The sequence below is a fragment of the Apus apus genome, chromosome 1 (genome assembly GCF_020740795.1).
Source record: "Apus apus isolate bApuApu2 chromosome 1, bApuApu2.pri.cur, whole genome shotgun sequence".
NCBI lineage: Eukaryota > Metazoa > Chordata > Aves > Apodiformes > Apodidae > Apus > Apus apus.
Window position 1 is genome coordinate 205,347,802 of NC_067282.1, and position 21,171 is coordinate 205,368,972.

The following is a 21,171-nucleotide window of genomic DNA, read 5'->3' on the forward strand; positions in this document are numbered from 1 at the left end:
CCCCGGAACGCACCAATCAGCGACCAGCTTCTTCAGCGCCGACCTATAGAACGCGGGTTTGTTGGCGGGTGCCGACGCCGGGACGGAGGGGGGGGGGGGTGAGGGCTTGATGCCGGCGCATGCGCGGTGGCGCCGCCGGGCCGAGCGGGAGGACTTGAGGGGTTGAGGGGGGGGGGGGGGCAACGGGGACGGGACGAGGGACCCCCCGATGGTGGCGGCGTCGCCTCCTCAGCCCCCCCGCGAGGACCAGGAGGCCGGCGGGAGCTGCCGGGGGGGGATGGGCGGCCGCAGGGCGCGGCCGGAACGGTTCTGCGCGGCCGCGTTTCCCGCCCGGCCTCCCCGGGCCTTGACGGGCTGAAGGACCAAGATGGCGGCGCCCGGCGGCGGGGGGGCCCGGGGGAGGCCTCCCGCCGTCACCCCCCAGCAGATCCGAGACCTGATCGATGGCGGCATCGCTCCCGAAGCCGCCGGGCCCGACGGGTGAGGGGGGGAAGCGGTGGGGCCTGGAGGGGAACCGAGGGAGGGGAGGCCAGGCCGGGTGGTACCCGGGGGGCGAGGGGGGGGGGGGGCGGGATGAGGGGCTGCCCGGGGTATTGGGGGGGGGGCTGGGAGACGCTGAGGGGGCCTGGGAGACGGCAGGAGGTGTTGGGGGGTGCTGGAGGGTGTTACGGGAGGTGTTATGGGAGAGGGGCGGTGGGAAAAGAGGGGAGATGGGGAGCGCTGGGAATGCCGGCTAGGCTGGGAGGCTATACTGGTGACACTGGGAGTGCTGGAGGGACTAAGGAGCATTGGGAGGCTATACTGGTGACACTGGGAGTGCTGGAGGGACTAAGGAGCATTGGGAGGCTATACTGGTGACACTGGGAGTGCTGGAGGGACAAAGGAGCACTGGGAGGCTATACTGGTGACACTGGGAGTGCTGGAGGGGTAAGGAGCACTGGGAGGCTATAATGGTGACACTGGGAGGCTATACTGGTGACACTGGGAGTGCTGGAGGGGTAAGGAGCACTGGGAGGCTATAATGGTGACACTGGGAGGCTATACTGGTGACACTGGGAGTGCTGGAGGGGTAAGGAGCACTGGGAGGCTATAATGGTGACACTGGGAGGCTATACTGGTGACACTGGGAGTGCTGGAGGGGTAAGGAGCACTGGGAGGCTATACTGGTGACACTGGGAGTGCTGGAGGGACAAAGGAGCACTGGGAGGCTATACTGGTGACACTGGGAGTGCTGGAGGGACTAAGAGGCAATGAGCGGTGTTAGTGGTGGCTCTGGGAGTACTGGAGGGATTAAGGAGCCAGTGGGAGGCTGCAGTGGGGAGGCACTGGTGTGTGCTGGGAGGCACTGGGAGGGCAGGGGCAGAGAAGTGATCTGTGTAGCTCTGTTGTCCCCACAGCTGGGCACATGCAGGGGCTCTGACCTGAAGAGTGTGGGGTCACACCTGGGGGGAGAGAGGCAGTGGAGTTACTGGTGGCTGCTGGGGAGTCTGGGAGCACTGGGAGGCTGAGCCTGGGGGGTGTCTGGCTGAAGCCAAGCAACTGTGGTTGTCCTTGAAGGGACAGCCTTGAGCCAGCCATCCCTGAAGTTTGGGGTGCTGGTGGGAGGCTGGAGAGGGTGCTGGGAGCCAGCATTCCAGGTGCTGGGAGCTGGGATGCATCCCTGGCCTCAGATCTGCCATGATCATCCATCTGGTTCCAGCAGGCTTGGAAAACCAGCTCCTGGCTCCTACTTCCCACATCAAATCCCCCTTTGCTCCTTCTCTCTGTCACTGGGAAATGTTTCCTGGGCTGCTTTTCCTTCCTGCATCATTTGTGGGTGTTTTTTTGTGGGCTCCTTAGAAAAGTAATTAAAAGCTGAGGCTCAGGAGCTCTGGAGAAAGGGGGTTTGTCAGGATGAGGCTGAAGGACATCAGGTTCAAATGTGGTCTGTGCATTTTTGTTTTATTGGTGCCATCTCTCCAGATGCTTCCCTTGCTGACCTGCTGTTCCTTTTAGGAAGGACACATCCGACTGGTTGGAAGCAGCTAATGGATCTTCCCCAGTGGATGCTCTGGCCCTGGAGTCTGCCAGCAAGGAGGCCTATTTCAGCAGAGTAGAAACCTTCACCATATCCTTCCTGATGCTACCCTTCCAGCCCTCCTTCCCTGGGGCTTCCCTGCAGCCTCTGTCCTATAGAGCCATGGAATCAGACTGGTTTGGGTTGGAAGGGACCTTAAAGACCCAGTTCCAACCCCCCTGCATGAGCAGGGACACCTCCCACCATTCCAGGCTGCTCCAAGCCCCATCCAACCTGCCCTTCAACACTGCCAGGGATGGGGCAGCCACAGCTTCCCTGGGCAACCTGGGCCAGGCTCTCCACACCCCCACAGCCCAGAATTTCTCCCTCCCATCTCAGCTCCAGCTCCCTCTGCCAGCTGGAAACCCTTCCCCCTGCTCCCATCCCTCCCTGCCCTTGTCCCAGGCCCCTCCCCAGCTTTCCTGGAGCCCCTTCAGGCACTGGAAGGTGCTCTCAGGTCTCCCTGGAGCCTTCTCTTCTCCAGGTTGAACACCCCAATTCTCTCAACCTTTCTTTGGCCAAATAAACCCAGGCCAAAGCTTGGACTGTTTAACCCATCATGTCCTGAGTTTTCCCCTTGACTCCAGCACCCTCTGAAGTGGGCAGGGAAGCCCCACGAGCTGTCCCCCCTGGTTTGTGCCAAGTATGGCTGGACCAACGTGGAGTGTGACATGCTGAAGTGCTCCAGCTGCCAGGCTTTCCTCTGTGTCAGCCTGCAGCTCAGCTTTGACTTCACCAAGTGTACGTAGGCTGGAGGTGGTGGGGGGTGGGCAGTGGGTTTTGGGGGTGTCTGTGCCTCGTCTTGTGCAAGAATTGTTTCATAGCTCTGGTCTGGGTGGTTGGGATCTCTGAAAATGAAGCAGGAGTCAAATGATTTCCTTTAGTTGGTTGAGAATGTGATGAAAGGGCTTGGTCCTCTTGTCAGAGATGGGTTAGAATAGAATCCTGGAATTGTTTTGGTTGGAAAAGACCCTTAAGATCACTCAGTCCAACCATTACCCCAGCCCTGCCAAGGCCACCGCTGCCCCATGGCCCTCAGCACCATCTCCAGGGCTTGGAAACCCCTCCAGGGATGGGGACTCCCCCCTGCCCTGGGCAGCCTGGGCCAGGCCCTGACAACCCTTGCCAGGAAGGAATTGTTCCCCAGATCCAACCTCAACCTCCCCTGGCACAACTTGAGGCCGTTCCCTCTGGTCCTGTCGCTTGTTCCTGGGGAGCAGAGACTTGGAGGGGACTTGTGCCAGTCATCTAGTCCATCTACTTCAGAGTTAAAATCTGTTGTTAAGGGCATTGTCCAAATGCCTCTCAAACACTGCCGGGCTTGGGGCATCCCCCCGCAGGAAGCCTTTTCCACCTACCTAAATGTTTCCTGTAGCAAATCTGAGCTGCCCCAACACCATTTTGAACCATTCCCACTCATCCTGTCTCTGGGGAGCAGAGATCATAGAATCATGGAGTGGTTTGGGTTGGAAAGGACAGACAAGATCATCCAGTTTCAACCGTCCTGCCATGGGCAGGGACACCTCCCACCATTCCAGGCTGCTCCAAGCCCCATCCAACCTGCCCTTCAACACTGCCAGGGATGGGGCAGCCACAGCTTCCCTGGGCAACCTGGGCCAGGCTCTCCCCACCCTCACAGCCCAGAATTTCTCCCTCACATCTCAGCTCCAGCTCCCTCTGCCAGCTGGAAACCCTTCCCCCTGCTCCCATCCCTCCCTGCCCTTGTCCCAAGCCCCTCCCCAGCTTTCCTGGAGCCCCTTCAGGCACTGCAGATCAGCTCCTCCATCTCCACATCCCCTCCTCTGGAAGTTCTGAAGAGCAGTGAGGTCTCCCCTCACCATCCTTTACCCCAAACTAGACAAACCCAGCCCCTCACTTTCTTTTACCCACCTCTGCAGAAAGACATTTAATACCCCACCACAAATAAGTGTCTTCTCCACTTCTCCATCTTCTTGATTGCAAGTTCCTGCTTTTGTTGTCTAGAAGGTGGCAGGGAGCTCAGCTCTGGTGTCTGGCAGACATGGGTCATGTGTCATGAGGAGCTATGTGAAGGGTTTTCTTTTGGGTTGCTCAGTGTTGATGTCTGTTGTTTGTTCAGACTATCTCTTCTTAATAAACCTTGCCCTGATTCTTCTGATGGTCATGGTGCTGGCTTAGGAAAAAATCTAAAGCAAATCAGAGGTTGGAAGAAGGGCTGGAAAAATTAATTGAGAAATTAACTCTTTGGTTCTGAAAGGTGGGGATCATTTAAGCATCAAATTCTTTGTGGGGGGAAGGTTGATTGCCAGATGTGACTGTGATTTGGGTCCTGCAGCCAGGGTGGAGGGGTCAGGGAGTTACCAGGGACTGGCAGCTCCTCAGGAGGTAACTCTGGCAAGAGCAGCTGGTCTCTGTCCCCGTGGTTGCTTTGAGCTGTGTTTTCCCTGAGCTGCTGTGCTGTGTGGCAGCTCCGCTGCTTTCTGGTCACTGTGCCTGGGAACAGGAGGGGATTTTTGGATGCAGGGAGGTGGAACTGCTCCAGTGATGCTTGCTGGTGGGGAGATAAGCCCTGGAGATGAGCCCTGGAGCCAGCCTGCCCTTCCCTGCTGCAGGAAGCAGAGCTCTGGGGTTGCCTAAGGGGAGGCTGGAGGAGCAGTAGCTCCTTTTAGTGGGGAGGGAGATGAATCTGAGGTGAGAGCTTCAGGCTCTGCAGCCTCAGGTGACATCCATCACCTGAGGAGCAGGGAAGCCCTCATGGCCTGGTGCTTTCCTCTCCTGGTTTGGTTTTCCCAGCCATTCCTCAGGGGATAGCACTGAGCTTTGCCTTGCAGACAAGGAGCGCTGCGTGGAGCTGAAGAAGGCCTTATGCTCTGCTCATGAGAAGTTCTGCTTCTGGCCAGACAGCCCCTGCCCAGGTTGGTGTCTCAGAGCCTGGTTAGTGTGCACATCCAGCATCATTCCCATTTTTTTTTAATCTCCCTTTCTGCCATAGAATCACAGACTGCTTTGGGTAGGAAGGGACCTTTCAAGGCCACCCAGTCCAACCCCCCTGCAGTGAGCAGGGGTAGCTCCAGCTAGATCAGATTGTTCCAAGCCCCATCCAACCTGGCCTTGAATGTTTCCAGGGATGAGGCTTCTCCCACCCCTCTGGGCAACCTGTCACAGGGTCTCACCACTCTCACAGGAAAAAAAATTCTTCCTGATATCTCAGTTAAATCTCCCCTCATTCCATTTAAAACCATCACCCCTCTCTTATCACTACAGGTCCTGCTAAAAGTCCCTCCCCATCTTTCTTATAAATCCCTTTTAAGTATTGAAAGGCCATGATGAGGTCTCCCTGGAGCCTTCTCTTCTCCAGGCTGAACAACTCTCAGCCTGTCTCCAGAGCAGAGCTGCTCCAGCCCTCAGATCATTTTTCTGTCTCCTGTGCTGAGGGCCCCCAAGCTGGGTTCACTACTCCAGGTGGGAGCTCTCTGACAATCCATTAAATCATCTCCAGAGCAGCACCAACAGCTTCCAACCCCCTGCTCCTGGTGTCTCCCGTTGTAGGACCTGTGGTTTCTCCTCAGGTTCCTGGAGCAGGCAGTGTCAGAGGACAAGAGATCTCATCTTCAGAGCTGCACAGCAGGGGCAGAGGTGGCTGCAAAACAAAAAAAGCTGTGCTCAGCTTTTCTTTTAAAAGCCAAGTGACACAAAAGTGGGTGGGACTCATCTCCTGCTTGCCCCGTGGGATAAGGAGGGGGTGGGAAGGCTGGTGCCACAGCTCAGCTCTCCCAGCTTTCCTTTCACCAGATCGTTTTGCCATGTTGCTGGTGGATGAGCCCAGAGCCCTTCTCCAGGATTTCCTGGATCGCTTTCGGAGCCTGTGCCAGCTGGAGCTGCAGCTGCCCTCCCTCAGACCAGAAGACATGAAAAACATGGTGAGTTCTTCTCTGGTCCCAAGAGAGGGTGCATCTAGGTCCCTGGTGATGATGTCAGGGACTGTGCCTGTGCTGTGCAAACCCTGCCTGAAGCAGCTGGGAGATTCTGGCTTGGAGTGTCATAGAATCATAGAATGGTTTGGGTTGGAAGGAACCTTAAAGATCACCTAGATCCAACCCCAGGGACACCTCCCACCAGCCCAGGCTACTCCAAGCCCCATCCAACCTGCCCTTCAACACTGCCAGGGATGGGGCAGCCACAGCTTCCCTGGGCAACCTGGGCCTGGGTCTCCCCACCCTCACAGCCCAGAATTTCCCCCTCACATCTCATCTCCAGCTCTCCTCTTCCAGCTTCCCCCTCATCCCATCCCTCCCTGCCCTTGTCCCAAGTCCCTCCCCAGCTCTCACCCCCAACTCTCCCAGCCTGTCTCCAGAGCAGAGCTGCTCCAGCCCTCCCATCATCTTTTTTGGCCTCCTGTGGATTCTCTCCAGGAGCTCCATGTCCTTCTTGGGAGCACCAGAATTGGAGTAGGCAAAGCTCAGCCCTGAGCTGGTCTGTCTTTGCCTTGCCTTTCTTCTCAGACATTCCCCACATGGTGCTTTCACCTGGTCTTTTTGGAATCATGTAGAGGGAGCTTGGGAAGGCTCAGGTGCTGTGCAAGCCCTTGACCAGCACAGGCACAGGTGGCTCCTGTCACCACTGTGTTGCCAGTGTGAAGTGGTGTCCCACAGGTGGGCTGTAGTGTCCTGTTCCCCTCTGCCCCTTCCCTGGCAGGCATGGTGCTCTCTGCTGCCTGGCAAAACTGATTTGGGAAGCTTCTTTGGGAACTCTCCCTGGCACTCCCACCTCTGTTACCTCCAAGCACTCCATGAGATGTGGCAAACTGTGGGTTGCTCCTAGAGCTGAAATCCTACAAGACAGTGATTAGATGGGCTAAGGAATTTCAGGTGCCAGAGGCTATCCTGGAGCAGAGGTGTGGGCAGAGGCCACTGAAGGTGAGGGAGCCCAGGGTGTGAGGTTCTTGGGGGGGCCTCTGGTGCAAGGAGGCTCAGCAGGGAGGAGGGAAGAGCAGGAGCTACAGCAGGAGAGGCTGGAGCATGGCCACAGCCAGCAGCAAGTGTGGGATTGCCTCCGTGGTGGGACCTGGCCAGGCCCTGCTCTCCTGCAGCCAAGTCTGGCTTGTTGGGCACTCCCTTGCTGGGAAGCAGATGGCTCTGGGCAGCAAGAAGCTGTGCAGGAGCAGGGGAGCTCTTCATCCATGCAGCAGAAACTGCAGAAGGTGTCTTAAGGTTGCCACCGTGGGCTGGCTGGGTTGGGGAAGCCCCTCCTCCTCCCATCTGAGAAGAGATACCAGAAAGCCATCCCATCTCCACATCTGAGTCCCACAGGGAGCAAGGTCTGGAGCCCCATCAACAGCCTCTGGGGACTCTTTCCTTTCTTTATGGCCCCAGAAGCCCTCATGGTATCCCTGAGCACAGGGAAATGCAGCCCCCCCTGGGCTGGGAGGGGTGGCTGGGGGCTCTGCAGGCTCGTCCTTGCCAGGAGTAGCAGAGCTGTTACCTTCTCCACTGTCCCCACCCACGCTCAGGGGAGCAAATGGTGCTGGAACTGAGCCCAGGTATTGGGGAGAGTCAGATGGACACGAGGTAGGAGGAAGCCACCAGCAGAGGAGAGGTGCTGAGGGTGCCACCTCATGCCTTTTGGTGACAGAAAAAGGGATATTTATATTTTTCATCCATGGAGGATGTGAGGAGGTTTGGGAGTAGAAGGAGTGTTGTGGGTTTTTTTTTTAACCAGGTTCTATTGTTTTTCTCTGTCCTGCAGTCCCTGACAGAGGAAAAGATCAGCCTCCTCCTCCAGTTGATTGGGGAGGAGCTGGAGCAGAAAAGGGAGGATGAGAAACCACCAATGAAGTTTTCCACAGAAATGCTGCCAGTGCATGTTCCTGCCTGCATCCTGGCTCTGTGTGGCTGGACTTGCAGGTGAGTGGTGGTGCAGGACTGACACCAAAGGGTCTGCTGCACTTGGCTTTTGTGGTGAAACCTGTGGGAGGCTGGAGGAATGTGGGTGTCCCCCAGTGAAACGTTCAGTATTCCCTATCTCACTAATTTTTTCCTTCAGCTGTTAAAATTGACTTTTCTGTGAGGGTGGGGAGACCCTGGCCCAGGTTGCCCAGGGAGGCTGTGGCTGCCCCATCCCTGGCAGTGTTGAAGGGCAGGTTGGATGGGGCTTGGAGCAGCCTGGAATGGGGGGAGGTGTCCCTGCCCATGCAGGGGGGTTGGAACTAGATGATCTTTTAAGGTCCCTTCCAACCCAAACCATTGCATGACTCTACGATTTATTCTCTGTAACCCCAGCTCAAAGGTCTCTCTGAGACAGCTAAGAGTCTTAAAAAACTGAACTATTGGTTGCCCCACTTATTGCTGATTTAGATGTTGAAGTCAGTTCCTGAAATGTCACCCTCAGTCAGTTTGTCACTACTCAGTAGGCCTGTGGGAAGTGAGGGAAGATTGGTCACCTGAAGGTTTGTGGGTCCCCAAAGTGTGTGCTGTGAGCAGAAGGGTCACACTGCTTGTGGCTGGGGCAGCTTGCTGAAAGTGGGTCCCTGTCTGAGGCTGCAGGCTGGAAAAGGGCTCAGGGTGGGGAAGGGTGGAGCTGCCACTGTGCTGGGAAGTTCAGGGGCTGAGGAGGGGAACACTCTTGGCTGATGAGCCCTAACTGGGTGTGCTGCTTCATGGGAAGCTGAAATGGAGTAGAATAGAATCATTTAGGTTGGAAAAGACATATAAGATCAAGTCCAACCATTACCCCAGCCCTGCCAAGGCCACCCCTGCCCCATGTCCCTCAGCACCATCTCCAGGGCTTGGAAACCCCTCCAGGGATGGGGACTCCCCCTCTGCCCTGGGCAGCCTGGGCCAGGCCCTGACAACCTTTGCCAGGAAGGAATTGTTCCCCAGATCCAACCTCAGCCTCCCCTGGCACAACTTGAGGCCGTTCCCTCTGGTCCTGTCGCTTGTTCCTGGGGAGCAGAGCCCGACCCCCCTGGCTCCAACCTCCTCTCAGGCAGCTGCAGAGCCAGCAGGTCTCCCCTCAGCCTCCTTTGCTGCAGGCTCAACACCCCCAGCTCCTTCAGCTGCTCCTCATGAGCCTCATGCCTGCACACACCCCAGGTGCTCTGGGCTGATTTTTGGCCTATCTGGTGAATATTTGAGCCCCTTTAAATCAAAGCTGTAGATGGGATTTAATGGACTTGTTTCACTTCTTAGCACACGGGGCTACCAAAGCTGTAAGTCTGTGCCTCAGCTCAGGGGTCCTGATGTCTTGAAGCCTGCTGGCTCAGGACCCTCTGCCCTTGGTGGTTCCCATGCTCTGCCAAACCCCTGCGTCTCTTCTGAAAGCTGCGATTTTTGGGGGCGGGCCGCAGGCTCCTCCCTGACTTTTCCCTCCTGCCTTGGCTCTGTCCCCGCAGCGCCACCTCTGGCTCCGTGCACCTCTCGGTGATCACCTGCTCCCGCTGCATGAGGAGGGTGGGACTCTGGGGCTTCCACCAGCTGGAGTCTGGGGGCCTGGAGCTGGACTCCTGCAGCCCCAGCAGCGCCGCACCCGCCGAGCGGCTGCTGCTCCTGCCCACGTCTCCACGCAGGATGCTGACACGGAGCCAGGACACACTCCCTCCAGGCTCTGAGCAGGTATGGCTTGGAGGGGTCTGGGTGCTGCCAGGGGGTGGTTTGGGTGTCCACTGCCTCTTCCCTTGAAAGAGGCTCATCTTGGTGCTGTGTCTTCGGCAGAAGTGGGTTGCTGCTGACTTTACCCCTGCCCTTTGCAGGTCTTTGTCCTCCCCTCCCTTGGCCCTCCTGCAAAAAAAAAAAAAAAGGGGGCTTTTCCAGCCAGAATACTGAGTCTTTTCTATCTCAAAGTGCTCCAAATCAGGGGCTGTATCCAACCAGACACATCTAAGATGCTCCTAGTGGGACGAGAGAAGGCTTTGATCTCTTGTTTGAGCTAGGCAGGGTCGTCCCCCCCCATGTCCACTTCATGCTGGTGACTGGAGGAGCTCTATGAATTCCTTGTTCTTTCCCCACTGGCAGCAGGAGAAGAGCCCATCCCCATCCATCCCTCGCCCACGGGGCTGGGACTCTCCCATCCCCACGGACAGGAGTGACCTGGAGGTGGCCAGTCCCACTCCGAGGAGCCGCCCTGTCACCCGCAGCATGGGACAAGGGGACAACGTGGAGGTGCCATCCAGTCCTCTCCGTAGAGCCAAGCGGGCACGGCTCTGCTCCTCCAGCAGCTCAGTGAGTGATCTGGGTGCAGGGAGAGCCTGGGTGGGGAGGAGAGGGATCTGGGGAGGCTGCTCCTGATCAAGGGGTTGTTGTTGTCCCCCTTAGCACAGCACTGGGACAGCTCAGGGCTGGTGTTAAGCATGGAGATGGTTTTTTCTGCCCCCTCCCTGGAGGTGTTGAAAAGCAGGTTGGATGGGACTTGGAACAACCTGGTCTAGTGGGAGGGGTGTCCCTGCCCCTGCAGGGGGTTGGAACTACATGATCTTCTAGGTCCTTTCCAAAGCAAAGCGTTCTATGATTGTGCCATTGGAGTCTGTTTTCAACCATCCTGTCACTCCCCTCCTCCCCCATCTAGGACACTTCTTTGAGGAGCTTCTTTGACCCCAGCTCACAGCATCGTGACTGGTGTCCCTGGATCAATGCCGTGGAGGGAGGGGAAGCCCTGGAAGACACCACAGCCCAGGTGGAGAAGGAGCCTGTGAAGGCAGAGCCAGGCTGGCGAGTGGTCCTGGACACTCTCCTTGCCACCAGGAAGTGTGACAGAGTGCCTGAGACAGAGCCTGTGGTGAGCCTGCAGGATCCCCAGCCCCAAACCCAAGAGCTCAAAACACTGTTTGCCCAGGGTCTGAAAGCTTCTGGGCAGAATTTCGGGTAGATGGGGTTTGTTCAGACTGAATGCAGACCCAGCTGGGTGACAGGGACCAGGTGTGTGTCTGTGGAGTCTCAGCTTCCCCCTGGCTGTGCTGACAGCCCCTCAGCCAGGTCTCATCTGCTCCAGGATGTGTTGTGAGCAGATCTGCTCAAGGGCTGCTATAAATAACAGCCTTTCCTGGGCACCTCAACGCTGCCCAAGATCCAGTTTCACTTCATGTCCTGACATAGAGCTCCTGACCCTCCCTGCAGACATCCTGACCACTGGCTCCTGTGACTACCAGCCCCAGATTGTTGAACTCATGGGTTTATCAAGCCAGGGTGGCAGAGCTGAGGCCACAGCCTCCCTGAGTGGTTGTGGAGCAGCTGGTACCTGGTGCTGCTTCCCTGGGCCTCATTATCCATTTGGATTCCTCCTGGTGCCTCCCACCTGCTTTGCTTGGCGCTGAGCTGCTGGAACTGGTGGAGCAGTCCTGCTTCAGCATTTGTCTTGTGGGTTTGTGTGCCCAGGAGGTCCACATCATAAAATCACAGAATGGTTTGGGTTGGAAGGGACCTTAAAGATGATCTAGTCCCAACCCCCTGCCATGTGCCAGGACACCTCCCACTAGGCCACCAAAGCCCCATCCAACTTGCCTGTGAACACTTCCAGAGTTGAGGCAGCCACAGCTTCCCTGGACAACCTGGGCCTGGGTCTCCCCACCCTCACAGCCCAGAATTTCTCCCTCACATCTCAGCTCCAGCTCCCTCTTCCAGCTGGAAACCCTTCCCCCTGCTCCCATCCCTCCCTGCCCTTGTCCCAAGCCCCTCCCCAGCTTTCCTGGAGCCCCTTCAGGCCCTGGAAGGTGCTCTCAGGTCTCCCTGGAGCCTTCTCTTCTCCAGGCTGAACACCCCAACTCTCCCAGCCTGTCTCCAGAGCAGAGCTGCTCCAGCCCTCCCATCATCTCCGGGGCCTCCTCTGGCCTCTCTCCACCAGCTCCATGTCCTTCCTGTGTTGGGGACCCCAGAGGTGGCCCCAGCCCTGCAGGGGGGTCTCAGCAGAGCAGAGGGGACAATCCCCTCCCTGGCCCTGCTGGTCCTGCTGCTGGTGCCAGCCCAGGACACAGGTGGCTTCTGGGCTCCAGCACATGGGTGGTCCCTTCCAGCTGTGCCATGTGCTGGGAAAGCTCCAGCGGCTCCTGTGGGACCAGGCACGAGTTGGAGGTGTGAGACCCAGCTGGAGTAGGGGAGACTTGGAGTCTTGTCCTGCTTCTTGTTTGGACCTTGCTGTTCTCCTCTCTGGTTCTCTAAATAGGGGTAATGAAGAAGAGGAGCAAATTGATGCCCTGGCAGCCAATTAGAATCTTTTGGATGGGTTCTAGTTTTGCTTCCCAAGCTTTCTAGGCAGGTCCTTGGGGCTGTTGTGGTGCCTTAACCTCTGCCTGTTGCTTTGCTCCCCTCTCTCACAGAGTCTCTCAGTCAAGTCCTCCAAGGTGTTCCGCATTTTCCGGCAGTGGGAGAGCATGAATTCCTCCTGAACCCACCACTGCCTCTGGGAATCTCCAGCCAGGGGCCTGGGGCAAGCCCCTGGGTCTGGCAGGGATCGGCTTTGCAGTTGCTCCCACGGCAGCTCCGTGCCCTGGGGAGGGGATGTCCAAGAGGGTCTGTGCCAAACGCAGCCCCGAGCAGCTGCTGGGACCCCCTCCTCCCTGCCTGCCTTCCTTGAAGCCCACCCTGCCTGGACAAGTTGCTGCTGGAGCCCTTGGCCCCTGGGGCTTCCACAGCTCCAGCTGCTGCCCTTGGCCCCCAGGGCTTCCACAGCTCCAGCTGGACGTGCCGCGGGCGTGCGGGCAGAACCAGGAGACCTGGTCACCTCTGCAGGGTGACAGTCTTGTCCAGCTGTGACCTGCCACCCACGGCCCAGGGAAGGGATGCCAGGTGGGAATAAACATTTCACTTTTGTTGTTTGTTTCTTTTTTTTTTTTTTTCCTCCCATGCTGCTGTTTTGCTGCTTCCTGGGGTGGGACAAGCTCTGGACCTAGCATGCAGCTCCTGTATCCCTTGGGATGCTCATCTTTGTGGGATCAGTGTCCCTCTCCTCCTTCCCACTCCTTGTTTTGCAGCCTCCCCTGCTTGCAATGGGGTCTTGGCCACAGCCTCAGCCCCTGCACATGCAGAGATGCCCCCAGCCTCATATCCCAGTGCCCACCAGCATCTGCCCCAGCAACCAGCTGCCCAAAGCAGGTTTGACTGGGGGCTGAGAGCCTCTGAGGTGATAAATCACCTGGGCTAGAGTGTAGGGGGAGGCTGGGACACAGCTCAAACCCTGGAAGAGGCAAGTTAGGGCTTCCTGTGGCTTGGGGGCACAATGCTGGGTGCTGGGAAGGGACTGGTCTGTGTGGAAGTGGGACAAGCAGCCAGGAAGGGAGACCCTGGTGTGCCATCTCCATCCTCAAGGATGTCAGGAAAGGGGCTTTTGGGGGCTGAGACTCCACAGGATACCCAGGCACAGGTGGATCTCCTCACCCCGGGTCTGCCACAGACAGGGATGTGGGTGAAGGCACAGAGACATGTAATTCCCTTTTATTTTTGGGAGCAAAGGAACCCCCTTTAGAGGAGGAGCAGCCCCTGTCTTGGTTTACCCAGCCCCAGCTCTGAGGTTTCTTCTGCATCTCATTTCACCCCATCCCCTTTGGGGCATTTTCTTGTGTCTGGGAAGACAGAAGCTGCCTTGGTCAGGCCTGATCCCTGAACCCCAAAAACTTGTGGGTGCACCTGCCCACCTGAGGACTTCTGAGAGACACTTTACCTGCCACCTTCTCAGGTGGGTGCTGGCATGAAGCTCCTTGGGGAGCAGCAGGGCTTGAGTTTGGGTGGGTCACCTTCCTTTCCTAAGAGGATCCTAATTGTGTGGCCCTAACGAAGGGCTGCTTCACTCCATGGCCTTGCTGGGCTGGGAGATGGGGGTGTCAGCCCCCCCACACATGCACACCCTGGACACCCCCAGAGGGGTGAAGATGGGCTGGGCATTGGCTGGGGCACAGAGTTCCTTCCCAGTTCCTGAACCCACAAATCCCCATGTCCCAAACAGCCCCCCATTGTTTTCCCCAGCTCCCCCCCCCACACTCCTTACAGCTCCCCACAGCATCCCTATAGCTCCACTGCTCCCCAGAATTCCTCTAGCTCCTCGTTCCATTTCCAATGGTTTTCCCTCAGTGGGCTCCCCCTGCTCCCCATATCTCCCCCATTCCCACAGATTCCAACACCCCATTGCTCCCCCCATGTCCCTATTTTGTCTGCCCATCCCTGCCACCCCTCAAGCTATGGGGTGCACCCACACTGGGGGGGATGATGTCCCCAGGCTCGGGTGGGGACAAGGCCAGCCATCCTCCCTGCCTGTGCACCCCCATTTTCAGACCCACGAGGGCTCAGATGGCCCTCTTTGCACCCACATATAAGGGTCTGGGTGCTGCAAGAGTCATCTTGGAGCAACTCAAAAGGGACAGGATGCTATCACAGGCCACGTTATCCCAAAATTATCCTTGTTGCAAACAAGGATTTAAAGACATTGAGAGGAAAAAAAAAAAAGGTCAGGAAGCTTTGAGGCTGGGGAATTGGGGAATCCTCTACCCCATCTTCTCCCACTGATCAAATATAACCCAGTTCCCCTTTCTCCTCCCCAAATTTCCCCCCATTGTATCTCCCCAGGGCTCTGGATCCCTCCCACCTCGGTGTGTTACCTCCTGCCTCAGCTGGACTGGGGCTGGAGGGACAGGTTGGGGCATTAAATGGAGGAAATCACTCCCCCCCCCCACATGTTTGTGAGGTGAGGTTACCCCTTTTCCTCAGGCTTTCTGGAACTTCTCAGCTGCGTCTCCTGCCCACTCGGGGAGGAAGTGTTCAGGCAAACTTTAGGGGTGATGCCAGGGTCAGGAATGTGTCTCCCCACTCGGGGAGGAAGTGTTCAGGCAAACCTTAGGGGTGATGCCAGGGTCAGGAATGCGGGCTGCCTGCCCCGGGGCATGGAGGCGTAATGGCTTGAGGGACACTCATTAACACCCTGGTCACGTCCTTCCTTGTCACCTCCGGGGCGCTGCCAGGTGCCTCCCTCATCCCATCCGGTTGGGTAAACTGAGGCAGGGGGGAAATGCTTTGCCAGTGTCGCACCGGAAAGCGGCTGCGGTGACTCGTGCCTGCGCAGGTCCTCGCTATGCGACCCTGGAAGGGTTTGTCTTCAACGATGGCGACCCCGGCCACCCCACCTCGCTGCCCTGCCGCTGGTGACCCCCTTCTCCGAACCCCCCCCCCCGCCCAGGCGGGGTCTCGAACCCGCGTCTCCCCCCACCCCGAGCCCCTTTTCCCTCCCCGCACTACAACTCCCGGCACGCGGCGGGGGTGGGCGGGGCCCGACGCGGCGTTAGGGGGCGCAGCCAATGGTGACGGAGCGGGGCGGTGACGTCACTGCGGGTGACGTCAGGGGTCCAGAGAGAGGCTGAGGCAGAGGCGGCCGGAGCGCGGCCGCGGACGCGGGGAGGGGGGCTCCGTGCGGCGGCACCGGGGGAGCGGCAGGAGAGACGAGTCGGCCGCGGCCTCGGCGACACAGGCGATAGCATCGTCGTTTGGCGGCGCGGCGCGGGGGGCGGGGGGTGTTGTTCCCAGCGGCTTAGAGCCCCGGCGCTTCCCCCCACCCCCACCCCCACCCCCCCCCCCCCACCCCCCAACCCCGGCTCCCCCCTCGGTACCGGGTTTCCCCGGTCGAACGGCGGTGCTGACAGCCCGCCCGGAGCACCGGGGGCGGCCGCGGACACCATGTCCTCCCCCAGCCCGGGCAAGAGGCGGATGGACACCGACGTGGTCAAGCTGTATCCTTCCCGCAACCCCCCCCCCCCCTCTTTCCTTAACCCCCCCCTTTCTCCAACCTTCCGGCGGGGGGGGGGGGGGGGGAGGTGGTCTCTTGGGTCGGGCCTGCACCGGGGAGGGGTGCACCGGGGACCCCCCCCACCCTCCGGTGTCTCCTCCCTACCCCTGAACGGCGGCAGCGCTTCTTTCTGAGGCCTAGGCCTTAGAACTGGCAATTGGACCTGCCCCCCCCCCCTCCCGCCCCCCCCCACTCTGAGGGGACCCCCTCCCTTACCGAGGGGGCGGCCTCTGTGTGTGCCCCCCCCCTCCCCTTATTTTGGGGGGGAGGGGGTTTATCCCCTTCTGTGGCTTGACAGCCCCCAGCTGGGGTGCCCGGAGGGGGTCCCTGCAGGTGCCCCCCCCCCCCCCCCCTTGGTGAAGCCCCCTCCCCAGCCTTGGGGTGCCCTGCCAGCCCCCCCCGGCCTGCGGCCCAGCTGCTGAGGGAGGCTGAGGAAAAAAAAAAAAGGGGGGGGGGGGGGGGAAGCAGTTCCAGCAGCCACAGCCCAAAGAAAGGCTTTTGTGGTGTTTATTATTATTATTATTTACTCCCCCATTTCAGCCTGTGGTTCACGAATCTTCTGGTGCTGGCTTAGGGTTTTAATTTGGTTTGTTTTGTGGGTTGGTTTGTTTTTTTTTTGGGGGGGGGGGGTTCCCCACGGGGACTGTCTTATTGGGGGGGGGGGGGGGGGGTGTGGGCACAAGGCTCTGGGGCCCATCTTGTCAGAGTTCCCGTTTATGTAACATTCCAGGTTGGACTTTATTATTTTTATTCCCCCACCCCCCCCCTTTGCTTCCTCCTACCTTCTGTGATAGATCTGTTTATATTTTATTATTATTTTTTTTTTTCCTCCTTATTTTTGTTCTTTCCAGGGTAGCAAATCCCTTTTTCTCTCTTGTCTGGAGAGTGTGGGTGGCGTTGGAAAAATATCCTTGGGAATTTGGTTCTAGGATCGTTTTCTTCATGGGGGGGGGGGTGTTGTTTTGGTGGTGGTTCTTGTTGTTGTTTTTTGTTGTTTACGAGGTGCCGAGAAGGGGTAAGAAATGACAAGAGGGGCTGAAATATTTGCCAGCTCTGTTGACTTGAACGTGCCTGACCCTCCCTCAGCAGTTCTCAGGTCTGGTGGCTTTAACTTGGCGCTGTCGAGGGGGTCGAGAAAGGGGTCTGATTTAGTTTCCAGAGTGAGATAAACAAACTTAACTTGGATTTTGAGTGGTTTTTTTTTTTTTTTTTGGAGCGGGGAGGGGGGGGGGGGGGAAGGAGGAGGAGGAGGAGGAGGAGGGGGGGGAGGGAGGAGCAGCACCGCTCTTGTTTGTGGCAGCGAGGTTTGGCTTATCGAAGGAAACTTCTTGCCTGACGTTCAGCCCTGCGTGTTTCTCTCTCCGAAAGCTGCTCCTCTTCGGGTATTTTTTATTTTTTTTTTTCTTTTTTTTCGCCTCTTTTTTTTTTTTTTTAAGCAAATAGGAAATGACTACCGATCGTGCTTGAATCGGAGCTATTTTTATCCGGGGGGGGTGTTTAAAGTTACACACACACACATGTCATACTCTGCTGAACGCCAATTGGGATCGATGCTTCATCGGGAGGAGGGTCGGGAATTCCAGCTGTTTAATATTGGGGGGGGGGAAAGAGCTAAAATCTTCCTTAGGGATAGTCTGGAAAGAGGTTTGGGCCAGAGAGGGGCTGAGGCCCAACCTGATCTGCTGCTGCTCCTCTTTCCCCACCCCCTCTCTCTTCCCCCCCCCCCCCCTTTTTGTTTGATTTCTAGCCAGCATCTCCAGCCATCGCAGCATTTTAGGAGACAAAGAGCAGGTCTTTTTTTGTTGTTGTTCCTGAAGTGTGTTTCTAGCGGCAAGTGGTAGGTAGAAAGCCCCAAATATCTGGCATTCCTCCCCACCTCGGGTAGCTCCTGCTCCCCTCTCTTTTCTCCACCACCCCCCACCCACCCCGCTCCCCCCCATCCCCGTTTCCCCGACAAAAGACAACCCGGAGGCTTTTCCAAAAGCAAAGCCCTTGTTATTGTCTCGCCGGTGTTTGGAGGGGTGAGGGTTAGAGCAGGCGGTCTCCTGCGGACAACAAACTTAGGAAGTTGGATGTGTCAGATGACTCCTCTCACCACTCCTCCCTTCCCCAGCCTTTCTTTTTTTCTTCTTTTTTTTTTTTTTGTTTGTCTGCCTGACTTGCCTCGCCTGCCCGGGGCTCGCTAGGCCCAGGCTCCCCAGACACTTCCCTGGGGAATCTTCCTCTGGAAGCTGATCTGAAATAAGGGGGGGGGGTGTAAATCTGCTTTGAGACAGGGGAGCAAGGAGGGGGTCCTGGTGTTGACCAGAGGAGAGGGGGCTCATCTGAAGGAATGTACTTGAAGGCTGCCTCCTCCCTGGGGCTCCGGGGTTTTGTTGTTGTGTTGGATTTTCTTTTTTCTTTTTCCCACCCCCTTTTGCTGCCATTTTCGTTACAGTTTCCCTTTTCGCGTCTCTGATGGAGAATAATGGGATGGATTTATGGCCTGCCAAGGGCTACCTTTTTGACTAGGGAGGGGGGCCACGGGCAGAGTGAATTAACACCACTGCCTTCCCCTGCCCTGACAGGTTTAGGAGCCGAGCGAGGTCTTTTTATTATTCCTATTTTCAATCCTAACACGTCCGTGTCCTTTTGTGGATGCCTCTTTGTGAGCAGGGAAGGGGAGAGGTTGCTCAGCTCTCTGAGGGGGGCTAGGGGCGAGCTCTGCCTGTGTGTGTGTGTGTTAATGTGTTGAGCTGATGTTTAATAATCGCCTGGACGATGATGTGCTGAAACTCTGAGTCACTCATTGTTTCTCTCCCATCGCGCTTGCAACGTTGTGCCAAGGGAAGGGCCTGCAGTGGGGACCCACGCTGCTTCCTTCCCCTCTTGGGGGGCTTGCTGCCCCCCACCCCACTTGCTAAAGTTTCCTGGGCGCTCACAGAGTGGGGGGCACTGCCTGCGCCCCACCTTGTGATCGCGGCTTTGCAGGGAGGCTCCGTGCACCCCAAAAATCACCTCAGGACCCGCTTGCCGGCAGCCTGGAAGCGTGGGGCTGTCCCGTGGGCCTGCCGGGAAGTGCTCAAGCTCCAGGCTGGGCCTCTCCAGGTAGCTCCCACCCTGGGGAGACTGTGGGATCTTGGAGTGGGGGATCCCCTTCCCGGTTTTCCCCAGCTGCCGGCCTTGGAGCTGTGTTTGCAGGCAAGAGGCCTCGGGCAGAGCTCACAACTCCACGGATTGGCTGCTCTGTTACTACCCGGAAACCGGGACCGGGGCGGAGCGTGACTGCAGCTGATGGGGAGCCCCAGCCAGCGTGTTTACACCCATGGGAGGGGTTGCACCCCAACATCCCACATCCCCCCCCCCTGGACCACGGGGCCCTTTGCCACGGGCTGCGGCGATTCCAAGCCGAGGTTTATTGTTCTGTGCCGCGGAGCAAGGCGGGCGCTCCAGGGCGAGCTGCTCGCAGCCTCCCCTTGGACAGGAGTTTATTTTGTGCTGATTTATTTTCCTCCTTTTGTGGATCAACCCTTCTGGCTGGGTTGTATTCCCCCTCCCCTTCCCCGAGCTCTATTTTTAAGCGTTGGAGCTGGAAAAGGGAAGTGTCACCCTGTTCTGTGCACGAAAGGAATTATAAATAGTGCCCAGCTTCATTTGAATCTCCCTGTTCTGACCAGTTTACAGAGCTGCACGTTTGTAACACGCGTCGGAGCAACCGGGGAAGTGTAACACACAGTGTTGCACTCCCTTCTAATTTTAGGCTTGTCCTGAGTCAAGGAGAATAAAGGCACAAAGCTCCTTAGTTTACCTGCGGAGTATTTTGTAATCGCAAAACTCCCCGTGTTTGCTCCGCCGAGATCGGCTGAGGCGAAGGGTAGGACACAGTTTACATTTGGGATAAATTCCTTTTTATGTTCATTATAGGCTTACACCGCACTTATCATCCTACTTGAACACCTTCCAAGAGTCGTGTTGAGCAATAAGGGCGGTCACGTGGCTTTGTTCTCTTTGGCCTGTCCCCAGGGGGAAGAGCGTGTGCGCTGGAATGTCTTGTTTTGGTAGGGTTTGGTGGTGTTCTGTTGGTCTTGCTTTGTTGTTTTGCTTTGTTTTTAATGCGTGATAAGATGTTTCTGGAAACTTTTTTTGACAAGTCGGAATGTAGATTTTTTTTTTGAAAATGTCACCTTACTCTGCTGCTCTACTTCTGGGGCTCCTGTTTTAATGAGGTCTCCAGGGATGAGGGGGGTTGTGTGGTGGTGCTTCAAAACGCACAAAGACGTGGCAGCGGCCCCGTTTCAGAGCTGGGAGAACCTCAACCTTCCCCCCACCCCCCACTTCTTCCCCCGAAGCACCCAGAAATGCTGGCACAGTTTGTGGCTTAGAAATCAAACCCAGTTCAACTCAGCTCGAGAAGCTGCAGTGCTACCTGCCGTGAGGAGAACCTGAAACCCACCCATCCAAAACCAAACCAGAGGGAGGAAAAAAAAATGAATTCATCATCTTTGTTGCCTAAATGACAACTTTCAAGGGTATCATCTTGCTGCTTTTAGAGCTGAATGCGATGTCTGTGCTGGTGGTTGGATTTTCCACACACCCCCCCCCCCCAGAAAAGGACAAGGCTCTTGGCTGGAACTGTAAGTTCACTCTTCCATTGTTGCCTTGTCAGTTTGATCGGGGAGGCTATTGAAGCTGGGGCTTGTCGAACAGACCTGAAAGCACCATGCACCTGCTTAATCATATAATTGCGGTGGTCATTGAGATGAAACTGTAGAAGATGAATTTGGTTAAGACTGCTTGGAGCAGGGTGCCTGTTCTAGCTTGACATCCCAGCCCTGTTTAAGAAAAATAAGGCCTTTGTATCGCTCTGCGTTTGGGCAATTTTAACTATTTCTCCACCTCCTTGCCCAGACTCAGAGCAGTGATTTTTGGCATTCTGAATAGGATGGCAGTTGTCTTCAGGATTATGCTTGTGGTACCCGGTTCATAAGACTAAACTGGCATGAGATTACTAGATGCTGATTAATGGCTGGTGGAGGCTGTTTCTTTGTAGCAACAGTTTAAAAAAAGAAACAAAAACCTGCTGGCAGGATTTCAGTGAAACGAGCGGCTCGCCGTGTAAAATGGTGTCCCTGCTCTCCTTTCTGCTGCTGTGTCTCGAAGGGCACGATTGATATTTCTTCTTCTTTTTTCTTTTTTTTTTTTTTGTTTTTGGTGAGGCTCTTCTGTGATGTAGGCAGGCTTGGGTTTGTAGTAGGTGATTGTTTTTAAGTGTCATCACGACGATCTCACAATCCCGGCAAGCTTTTGGAGCCGCGTCTCGCTGAGCGCACTCCCACGTGTCCAGCATTTCACAGCAGCAGCAGCCAATAACGGTGGCTTCGAGCATGGCTGCGAATCTTGCAAAC

At 56.9% G+C, this 21,171-nt stretch overlaps 2 protein-coding genes across 3 annotated transcripts in view; both read left to right on the plus strand.

The window, feature by feature from the left end:
* The first annotated feature begins 152 nt into the window (after positions 1–152).
* Positions 153–12,830, plus strand: ZC3HC1 (zinc finger C3HC-type containing 1). 2 transcript variants are annotated; one of them, XM_051612427.1, is made up of 10 exons: positions 153–480; positions 1,996–2,106; positions 2,646–2,797; positions 4,867–4,950; positions 5,828–5,955; positions 7,781–7,938; positions 9,426–9,645; positions 10,048–10,251; positions 10,595–10,804; positions 12,339–12,830. In XM_051612427.1, exons 1-10 carry the CDS (start codon positions 368–370, stop codon positions 12,405–12,407), a joined length of 1,449 nt encoding a protein of 482 aa, XP_051468387.1. In that variant the 5' UTR covers positions 153–367; the 3' UTR covers positions 12,408–12,830. The 2 variants fall into 2 exon arrangements, with proteins under 2 accessions (XP_051468387.1, XP_051468376.1); XM_051612416.1 differs by having other exon boundaries at positions 154–480; positions 10,045–10,251.
* Positions 12,831–15,355: 2,525 nt separating this feature from the next.
* UBE2H (ubiquitin conjugating enzyme E2 H) overlaps positions 15,356–21,171 on the plus strand; it is a 49,987-nt gene continuing 44,171 nt past the window's right edge. The window contains exon 1 of the mRNA XM_051625022.1: positions 15,356–15,731. Coding sequence (XP_051480982.1) covers positions 15,679–15,731 — 53 coding nt within the window. The 5' untranslated portion in view covers positions 15,356–15,678. The remainder of the gene's footprint in view (positions 15,732–21,171) is intronic.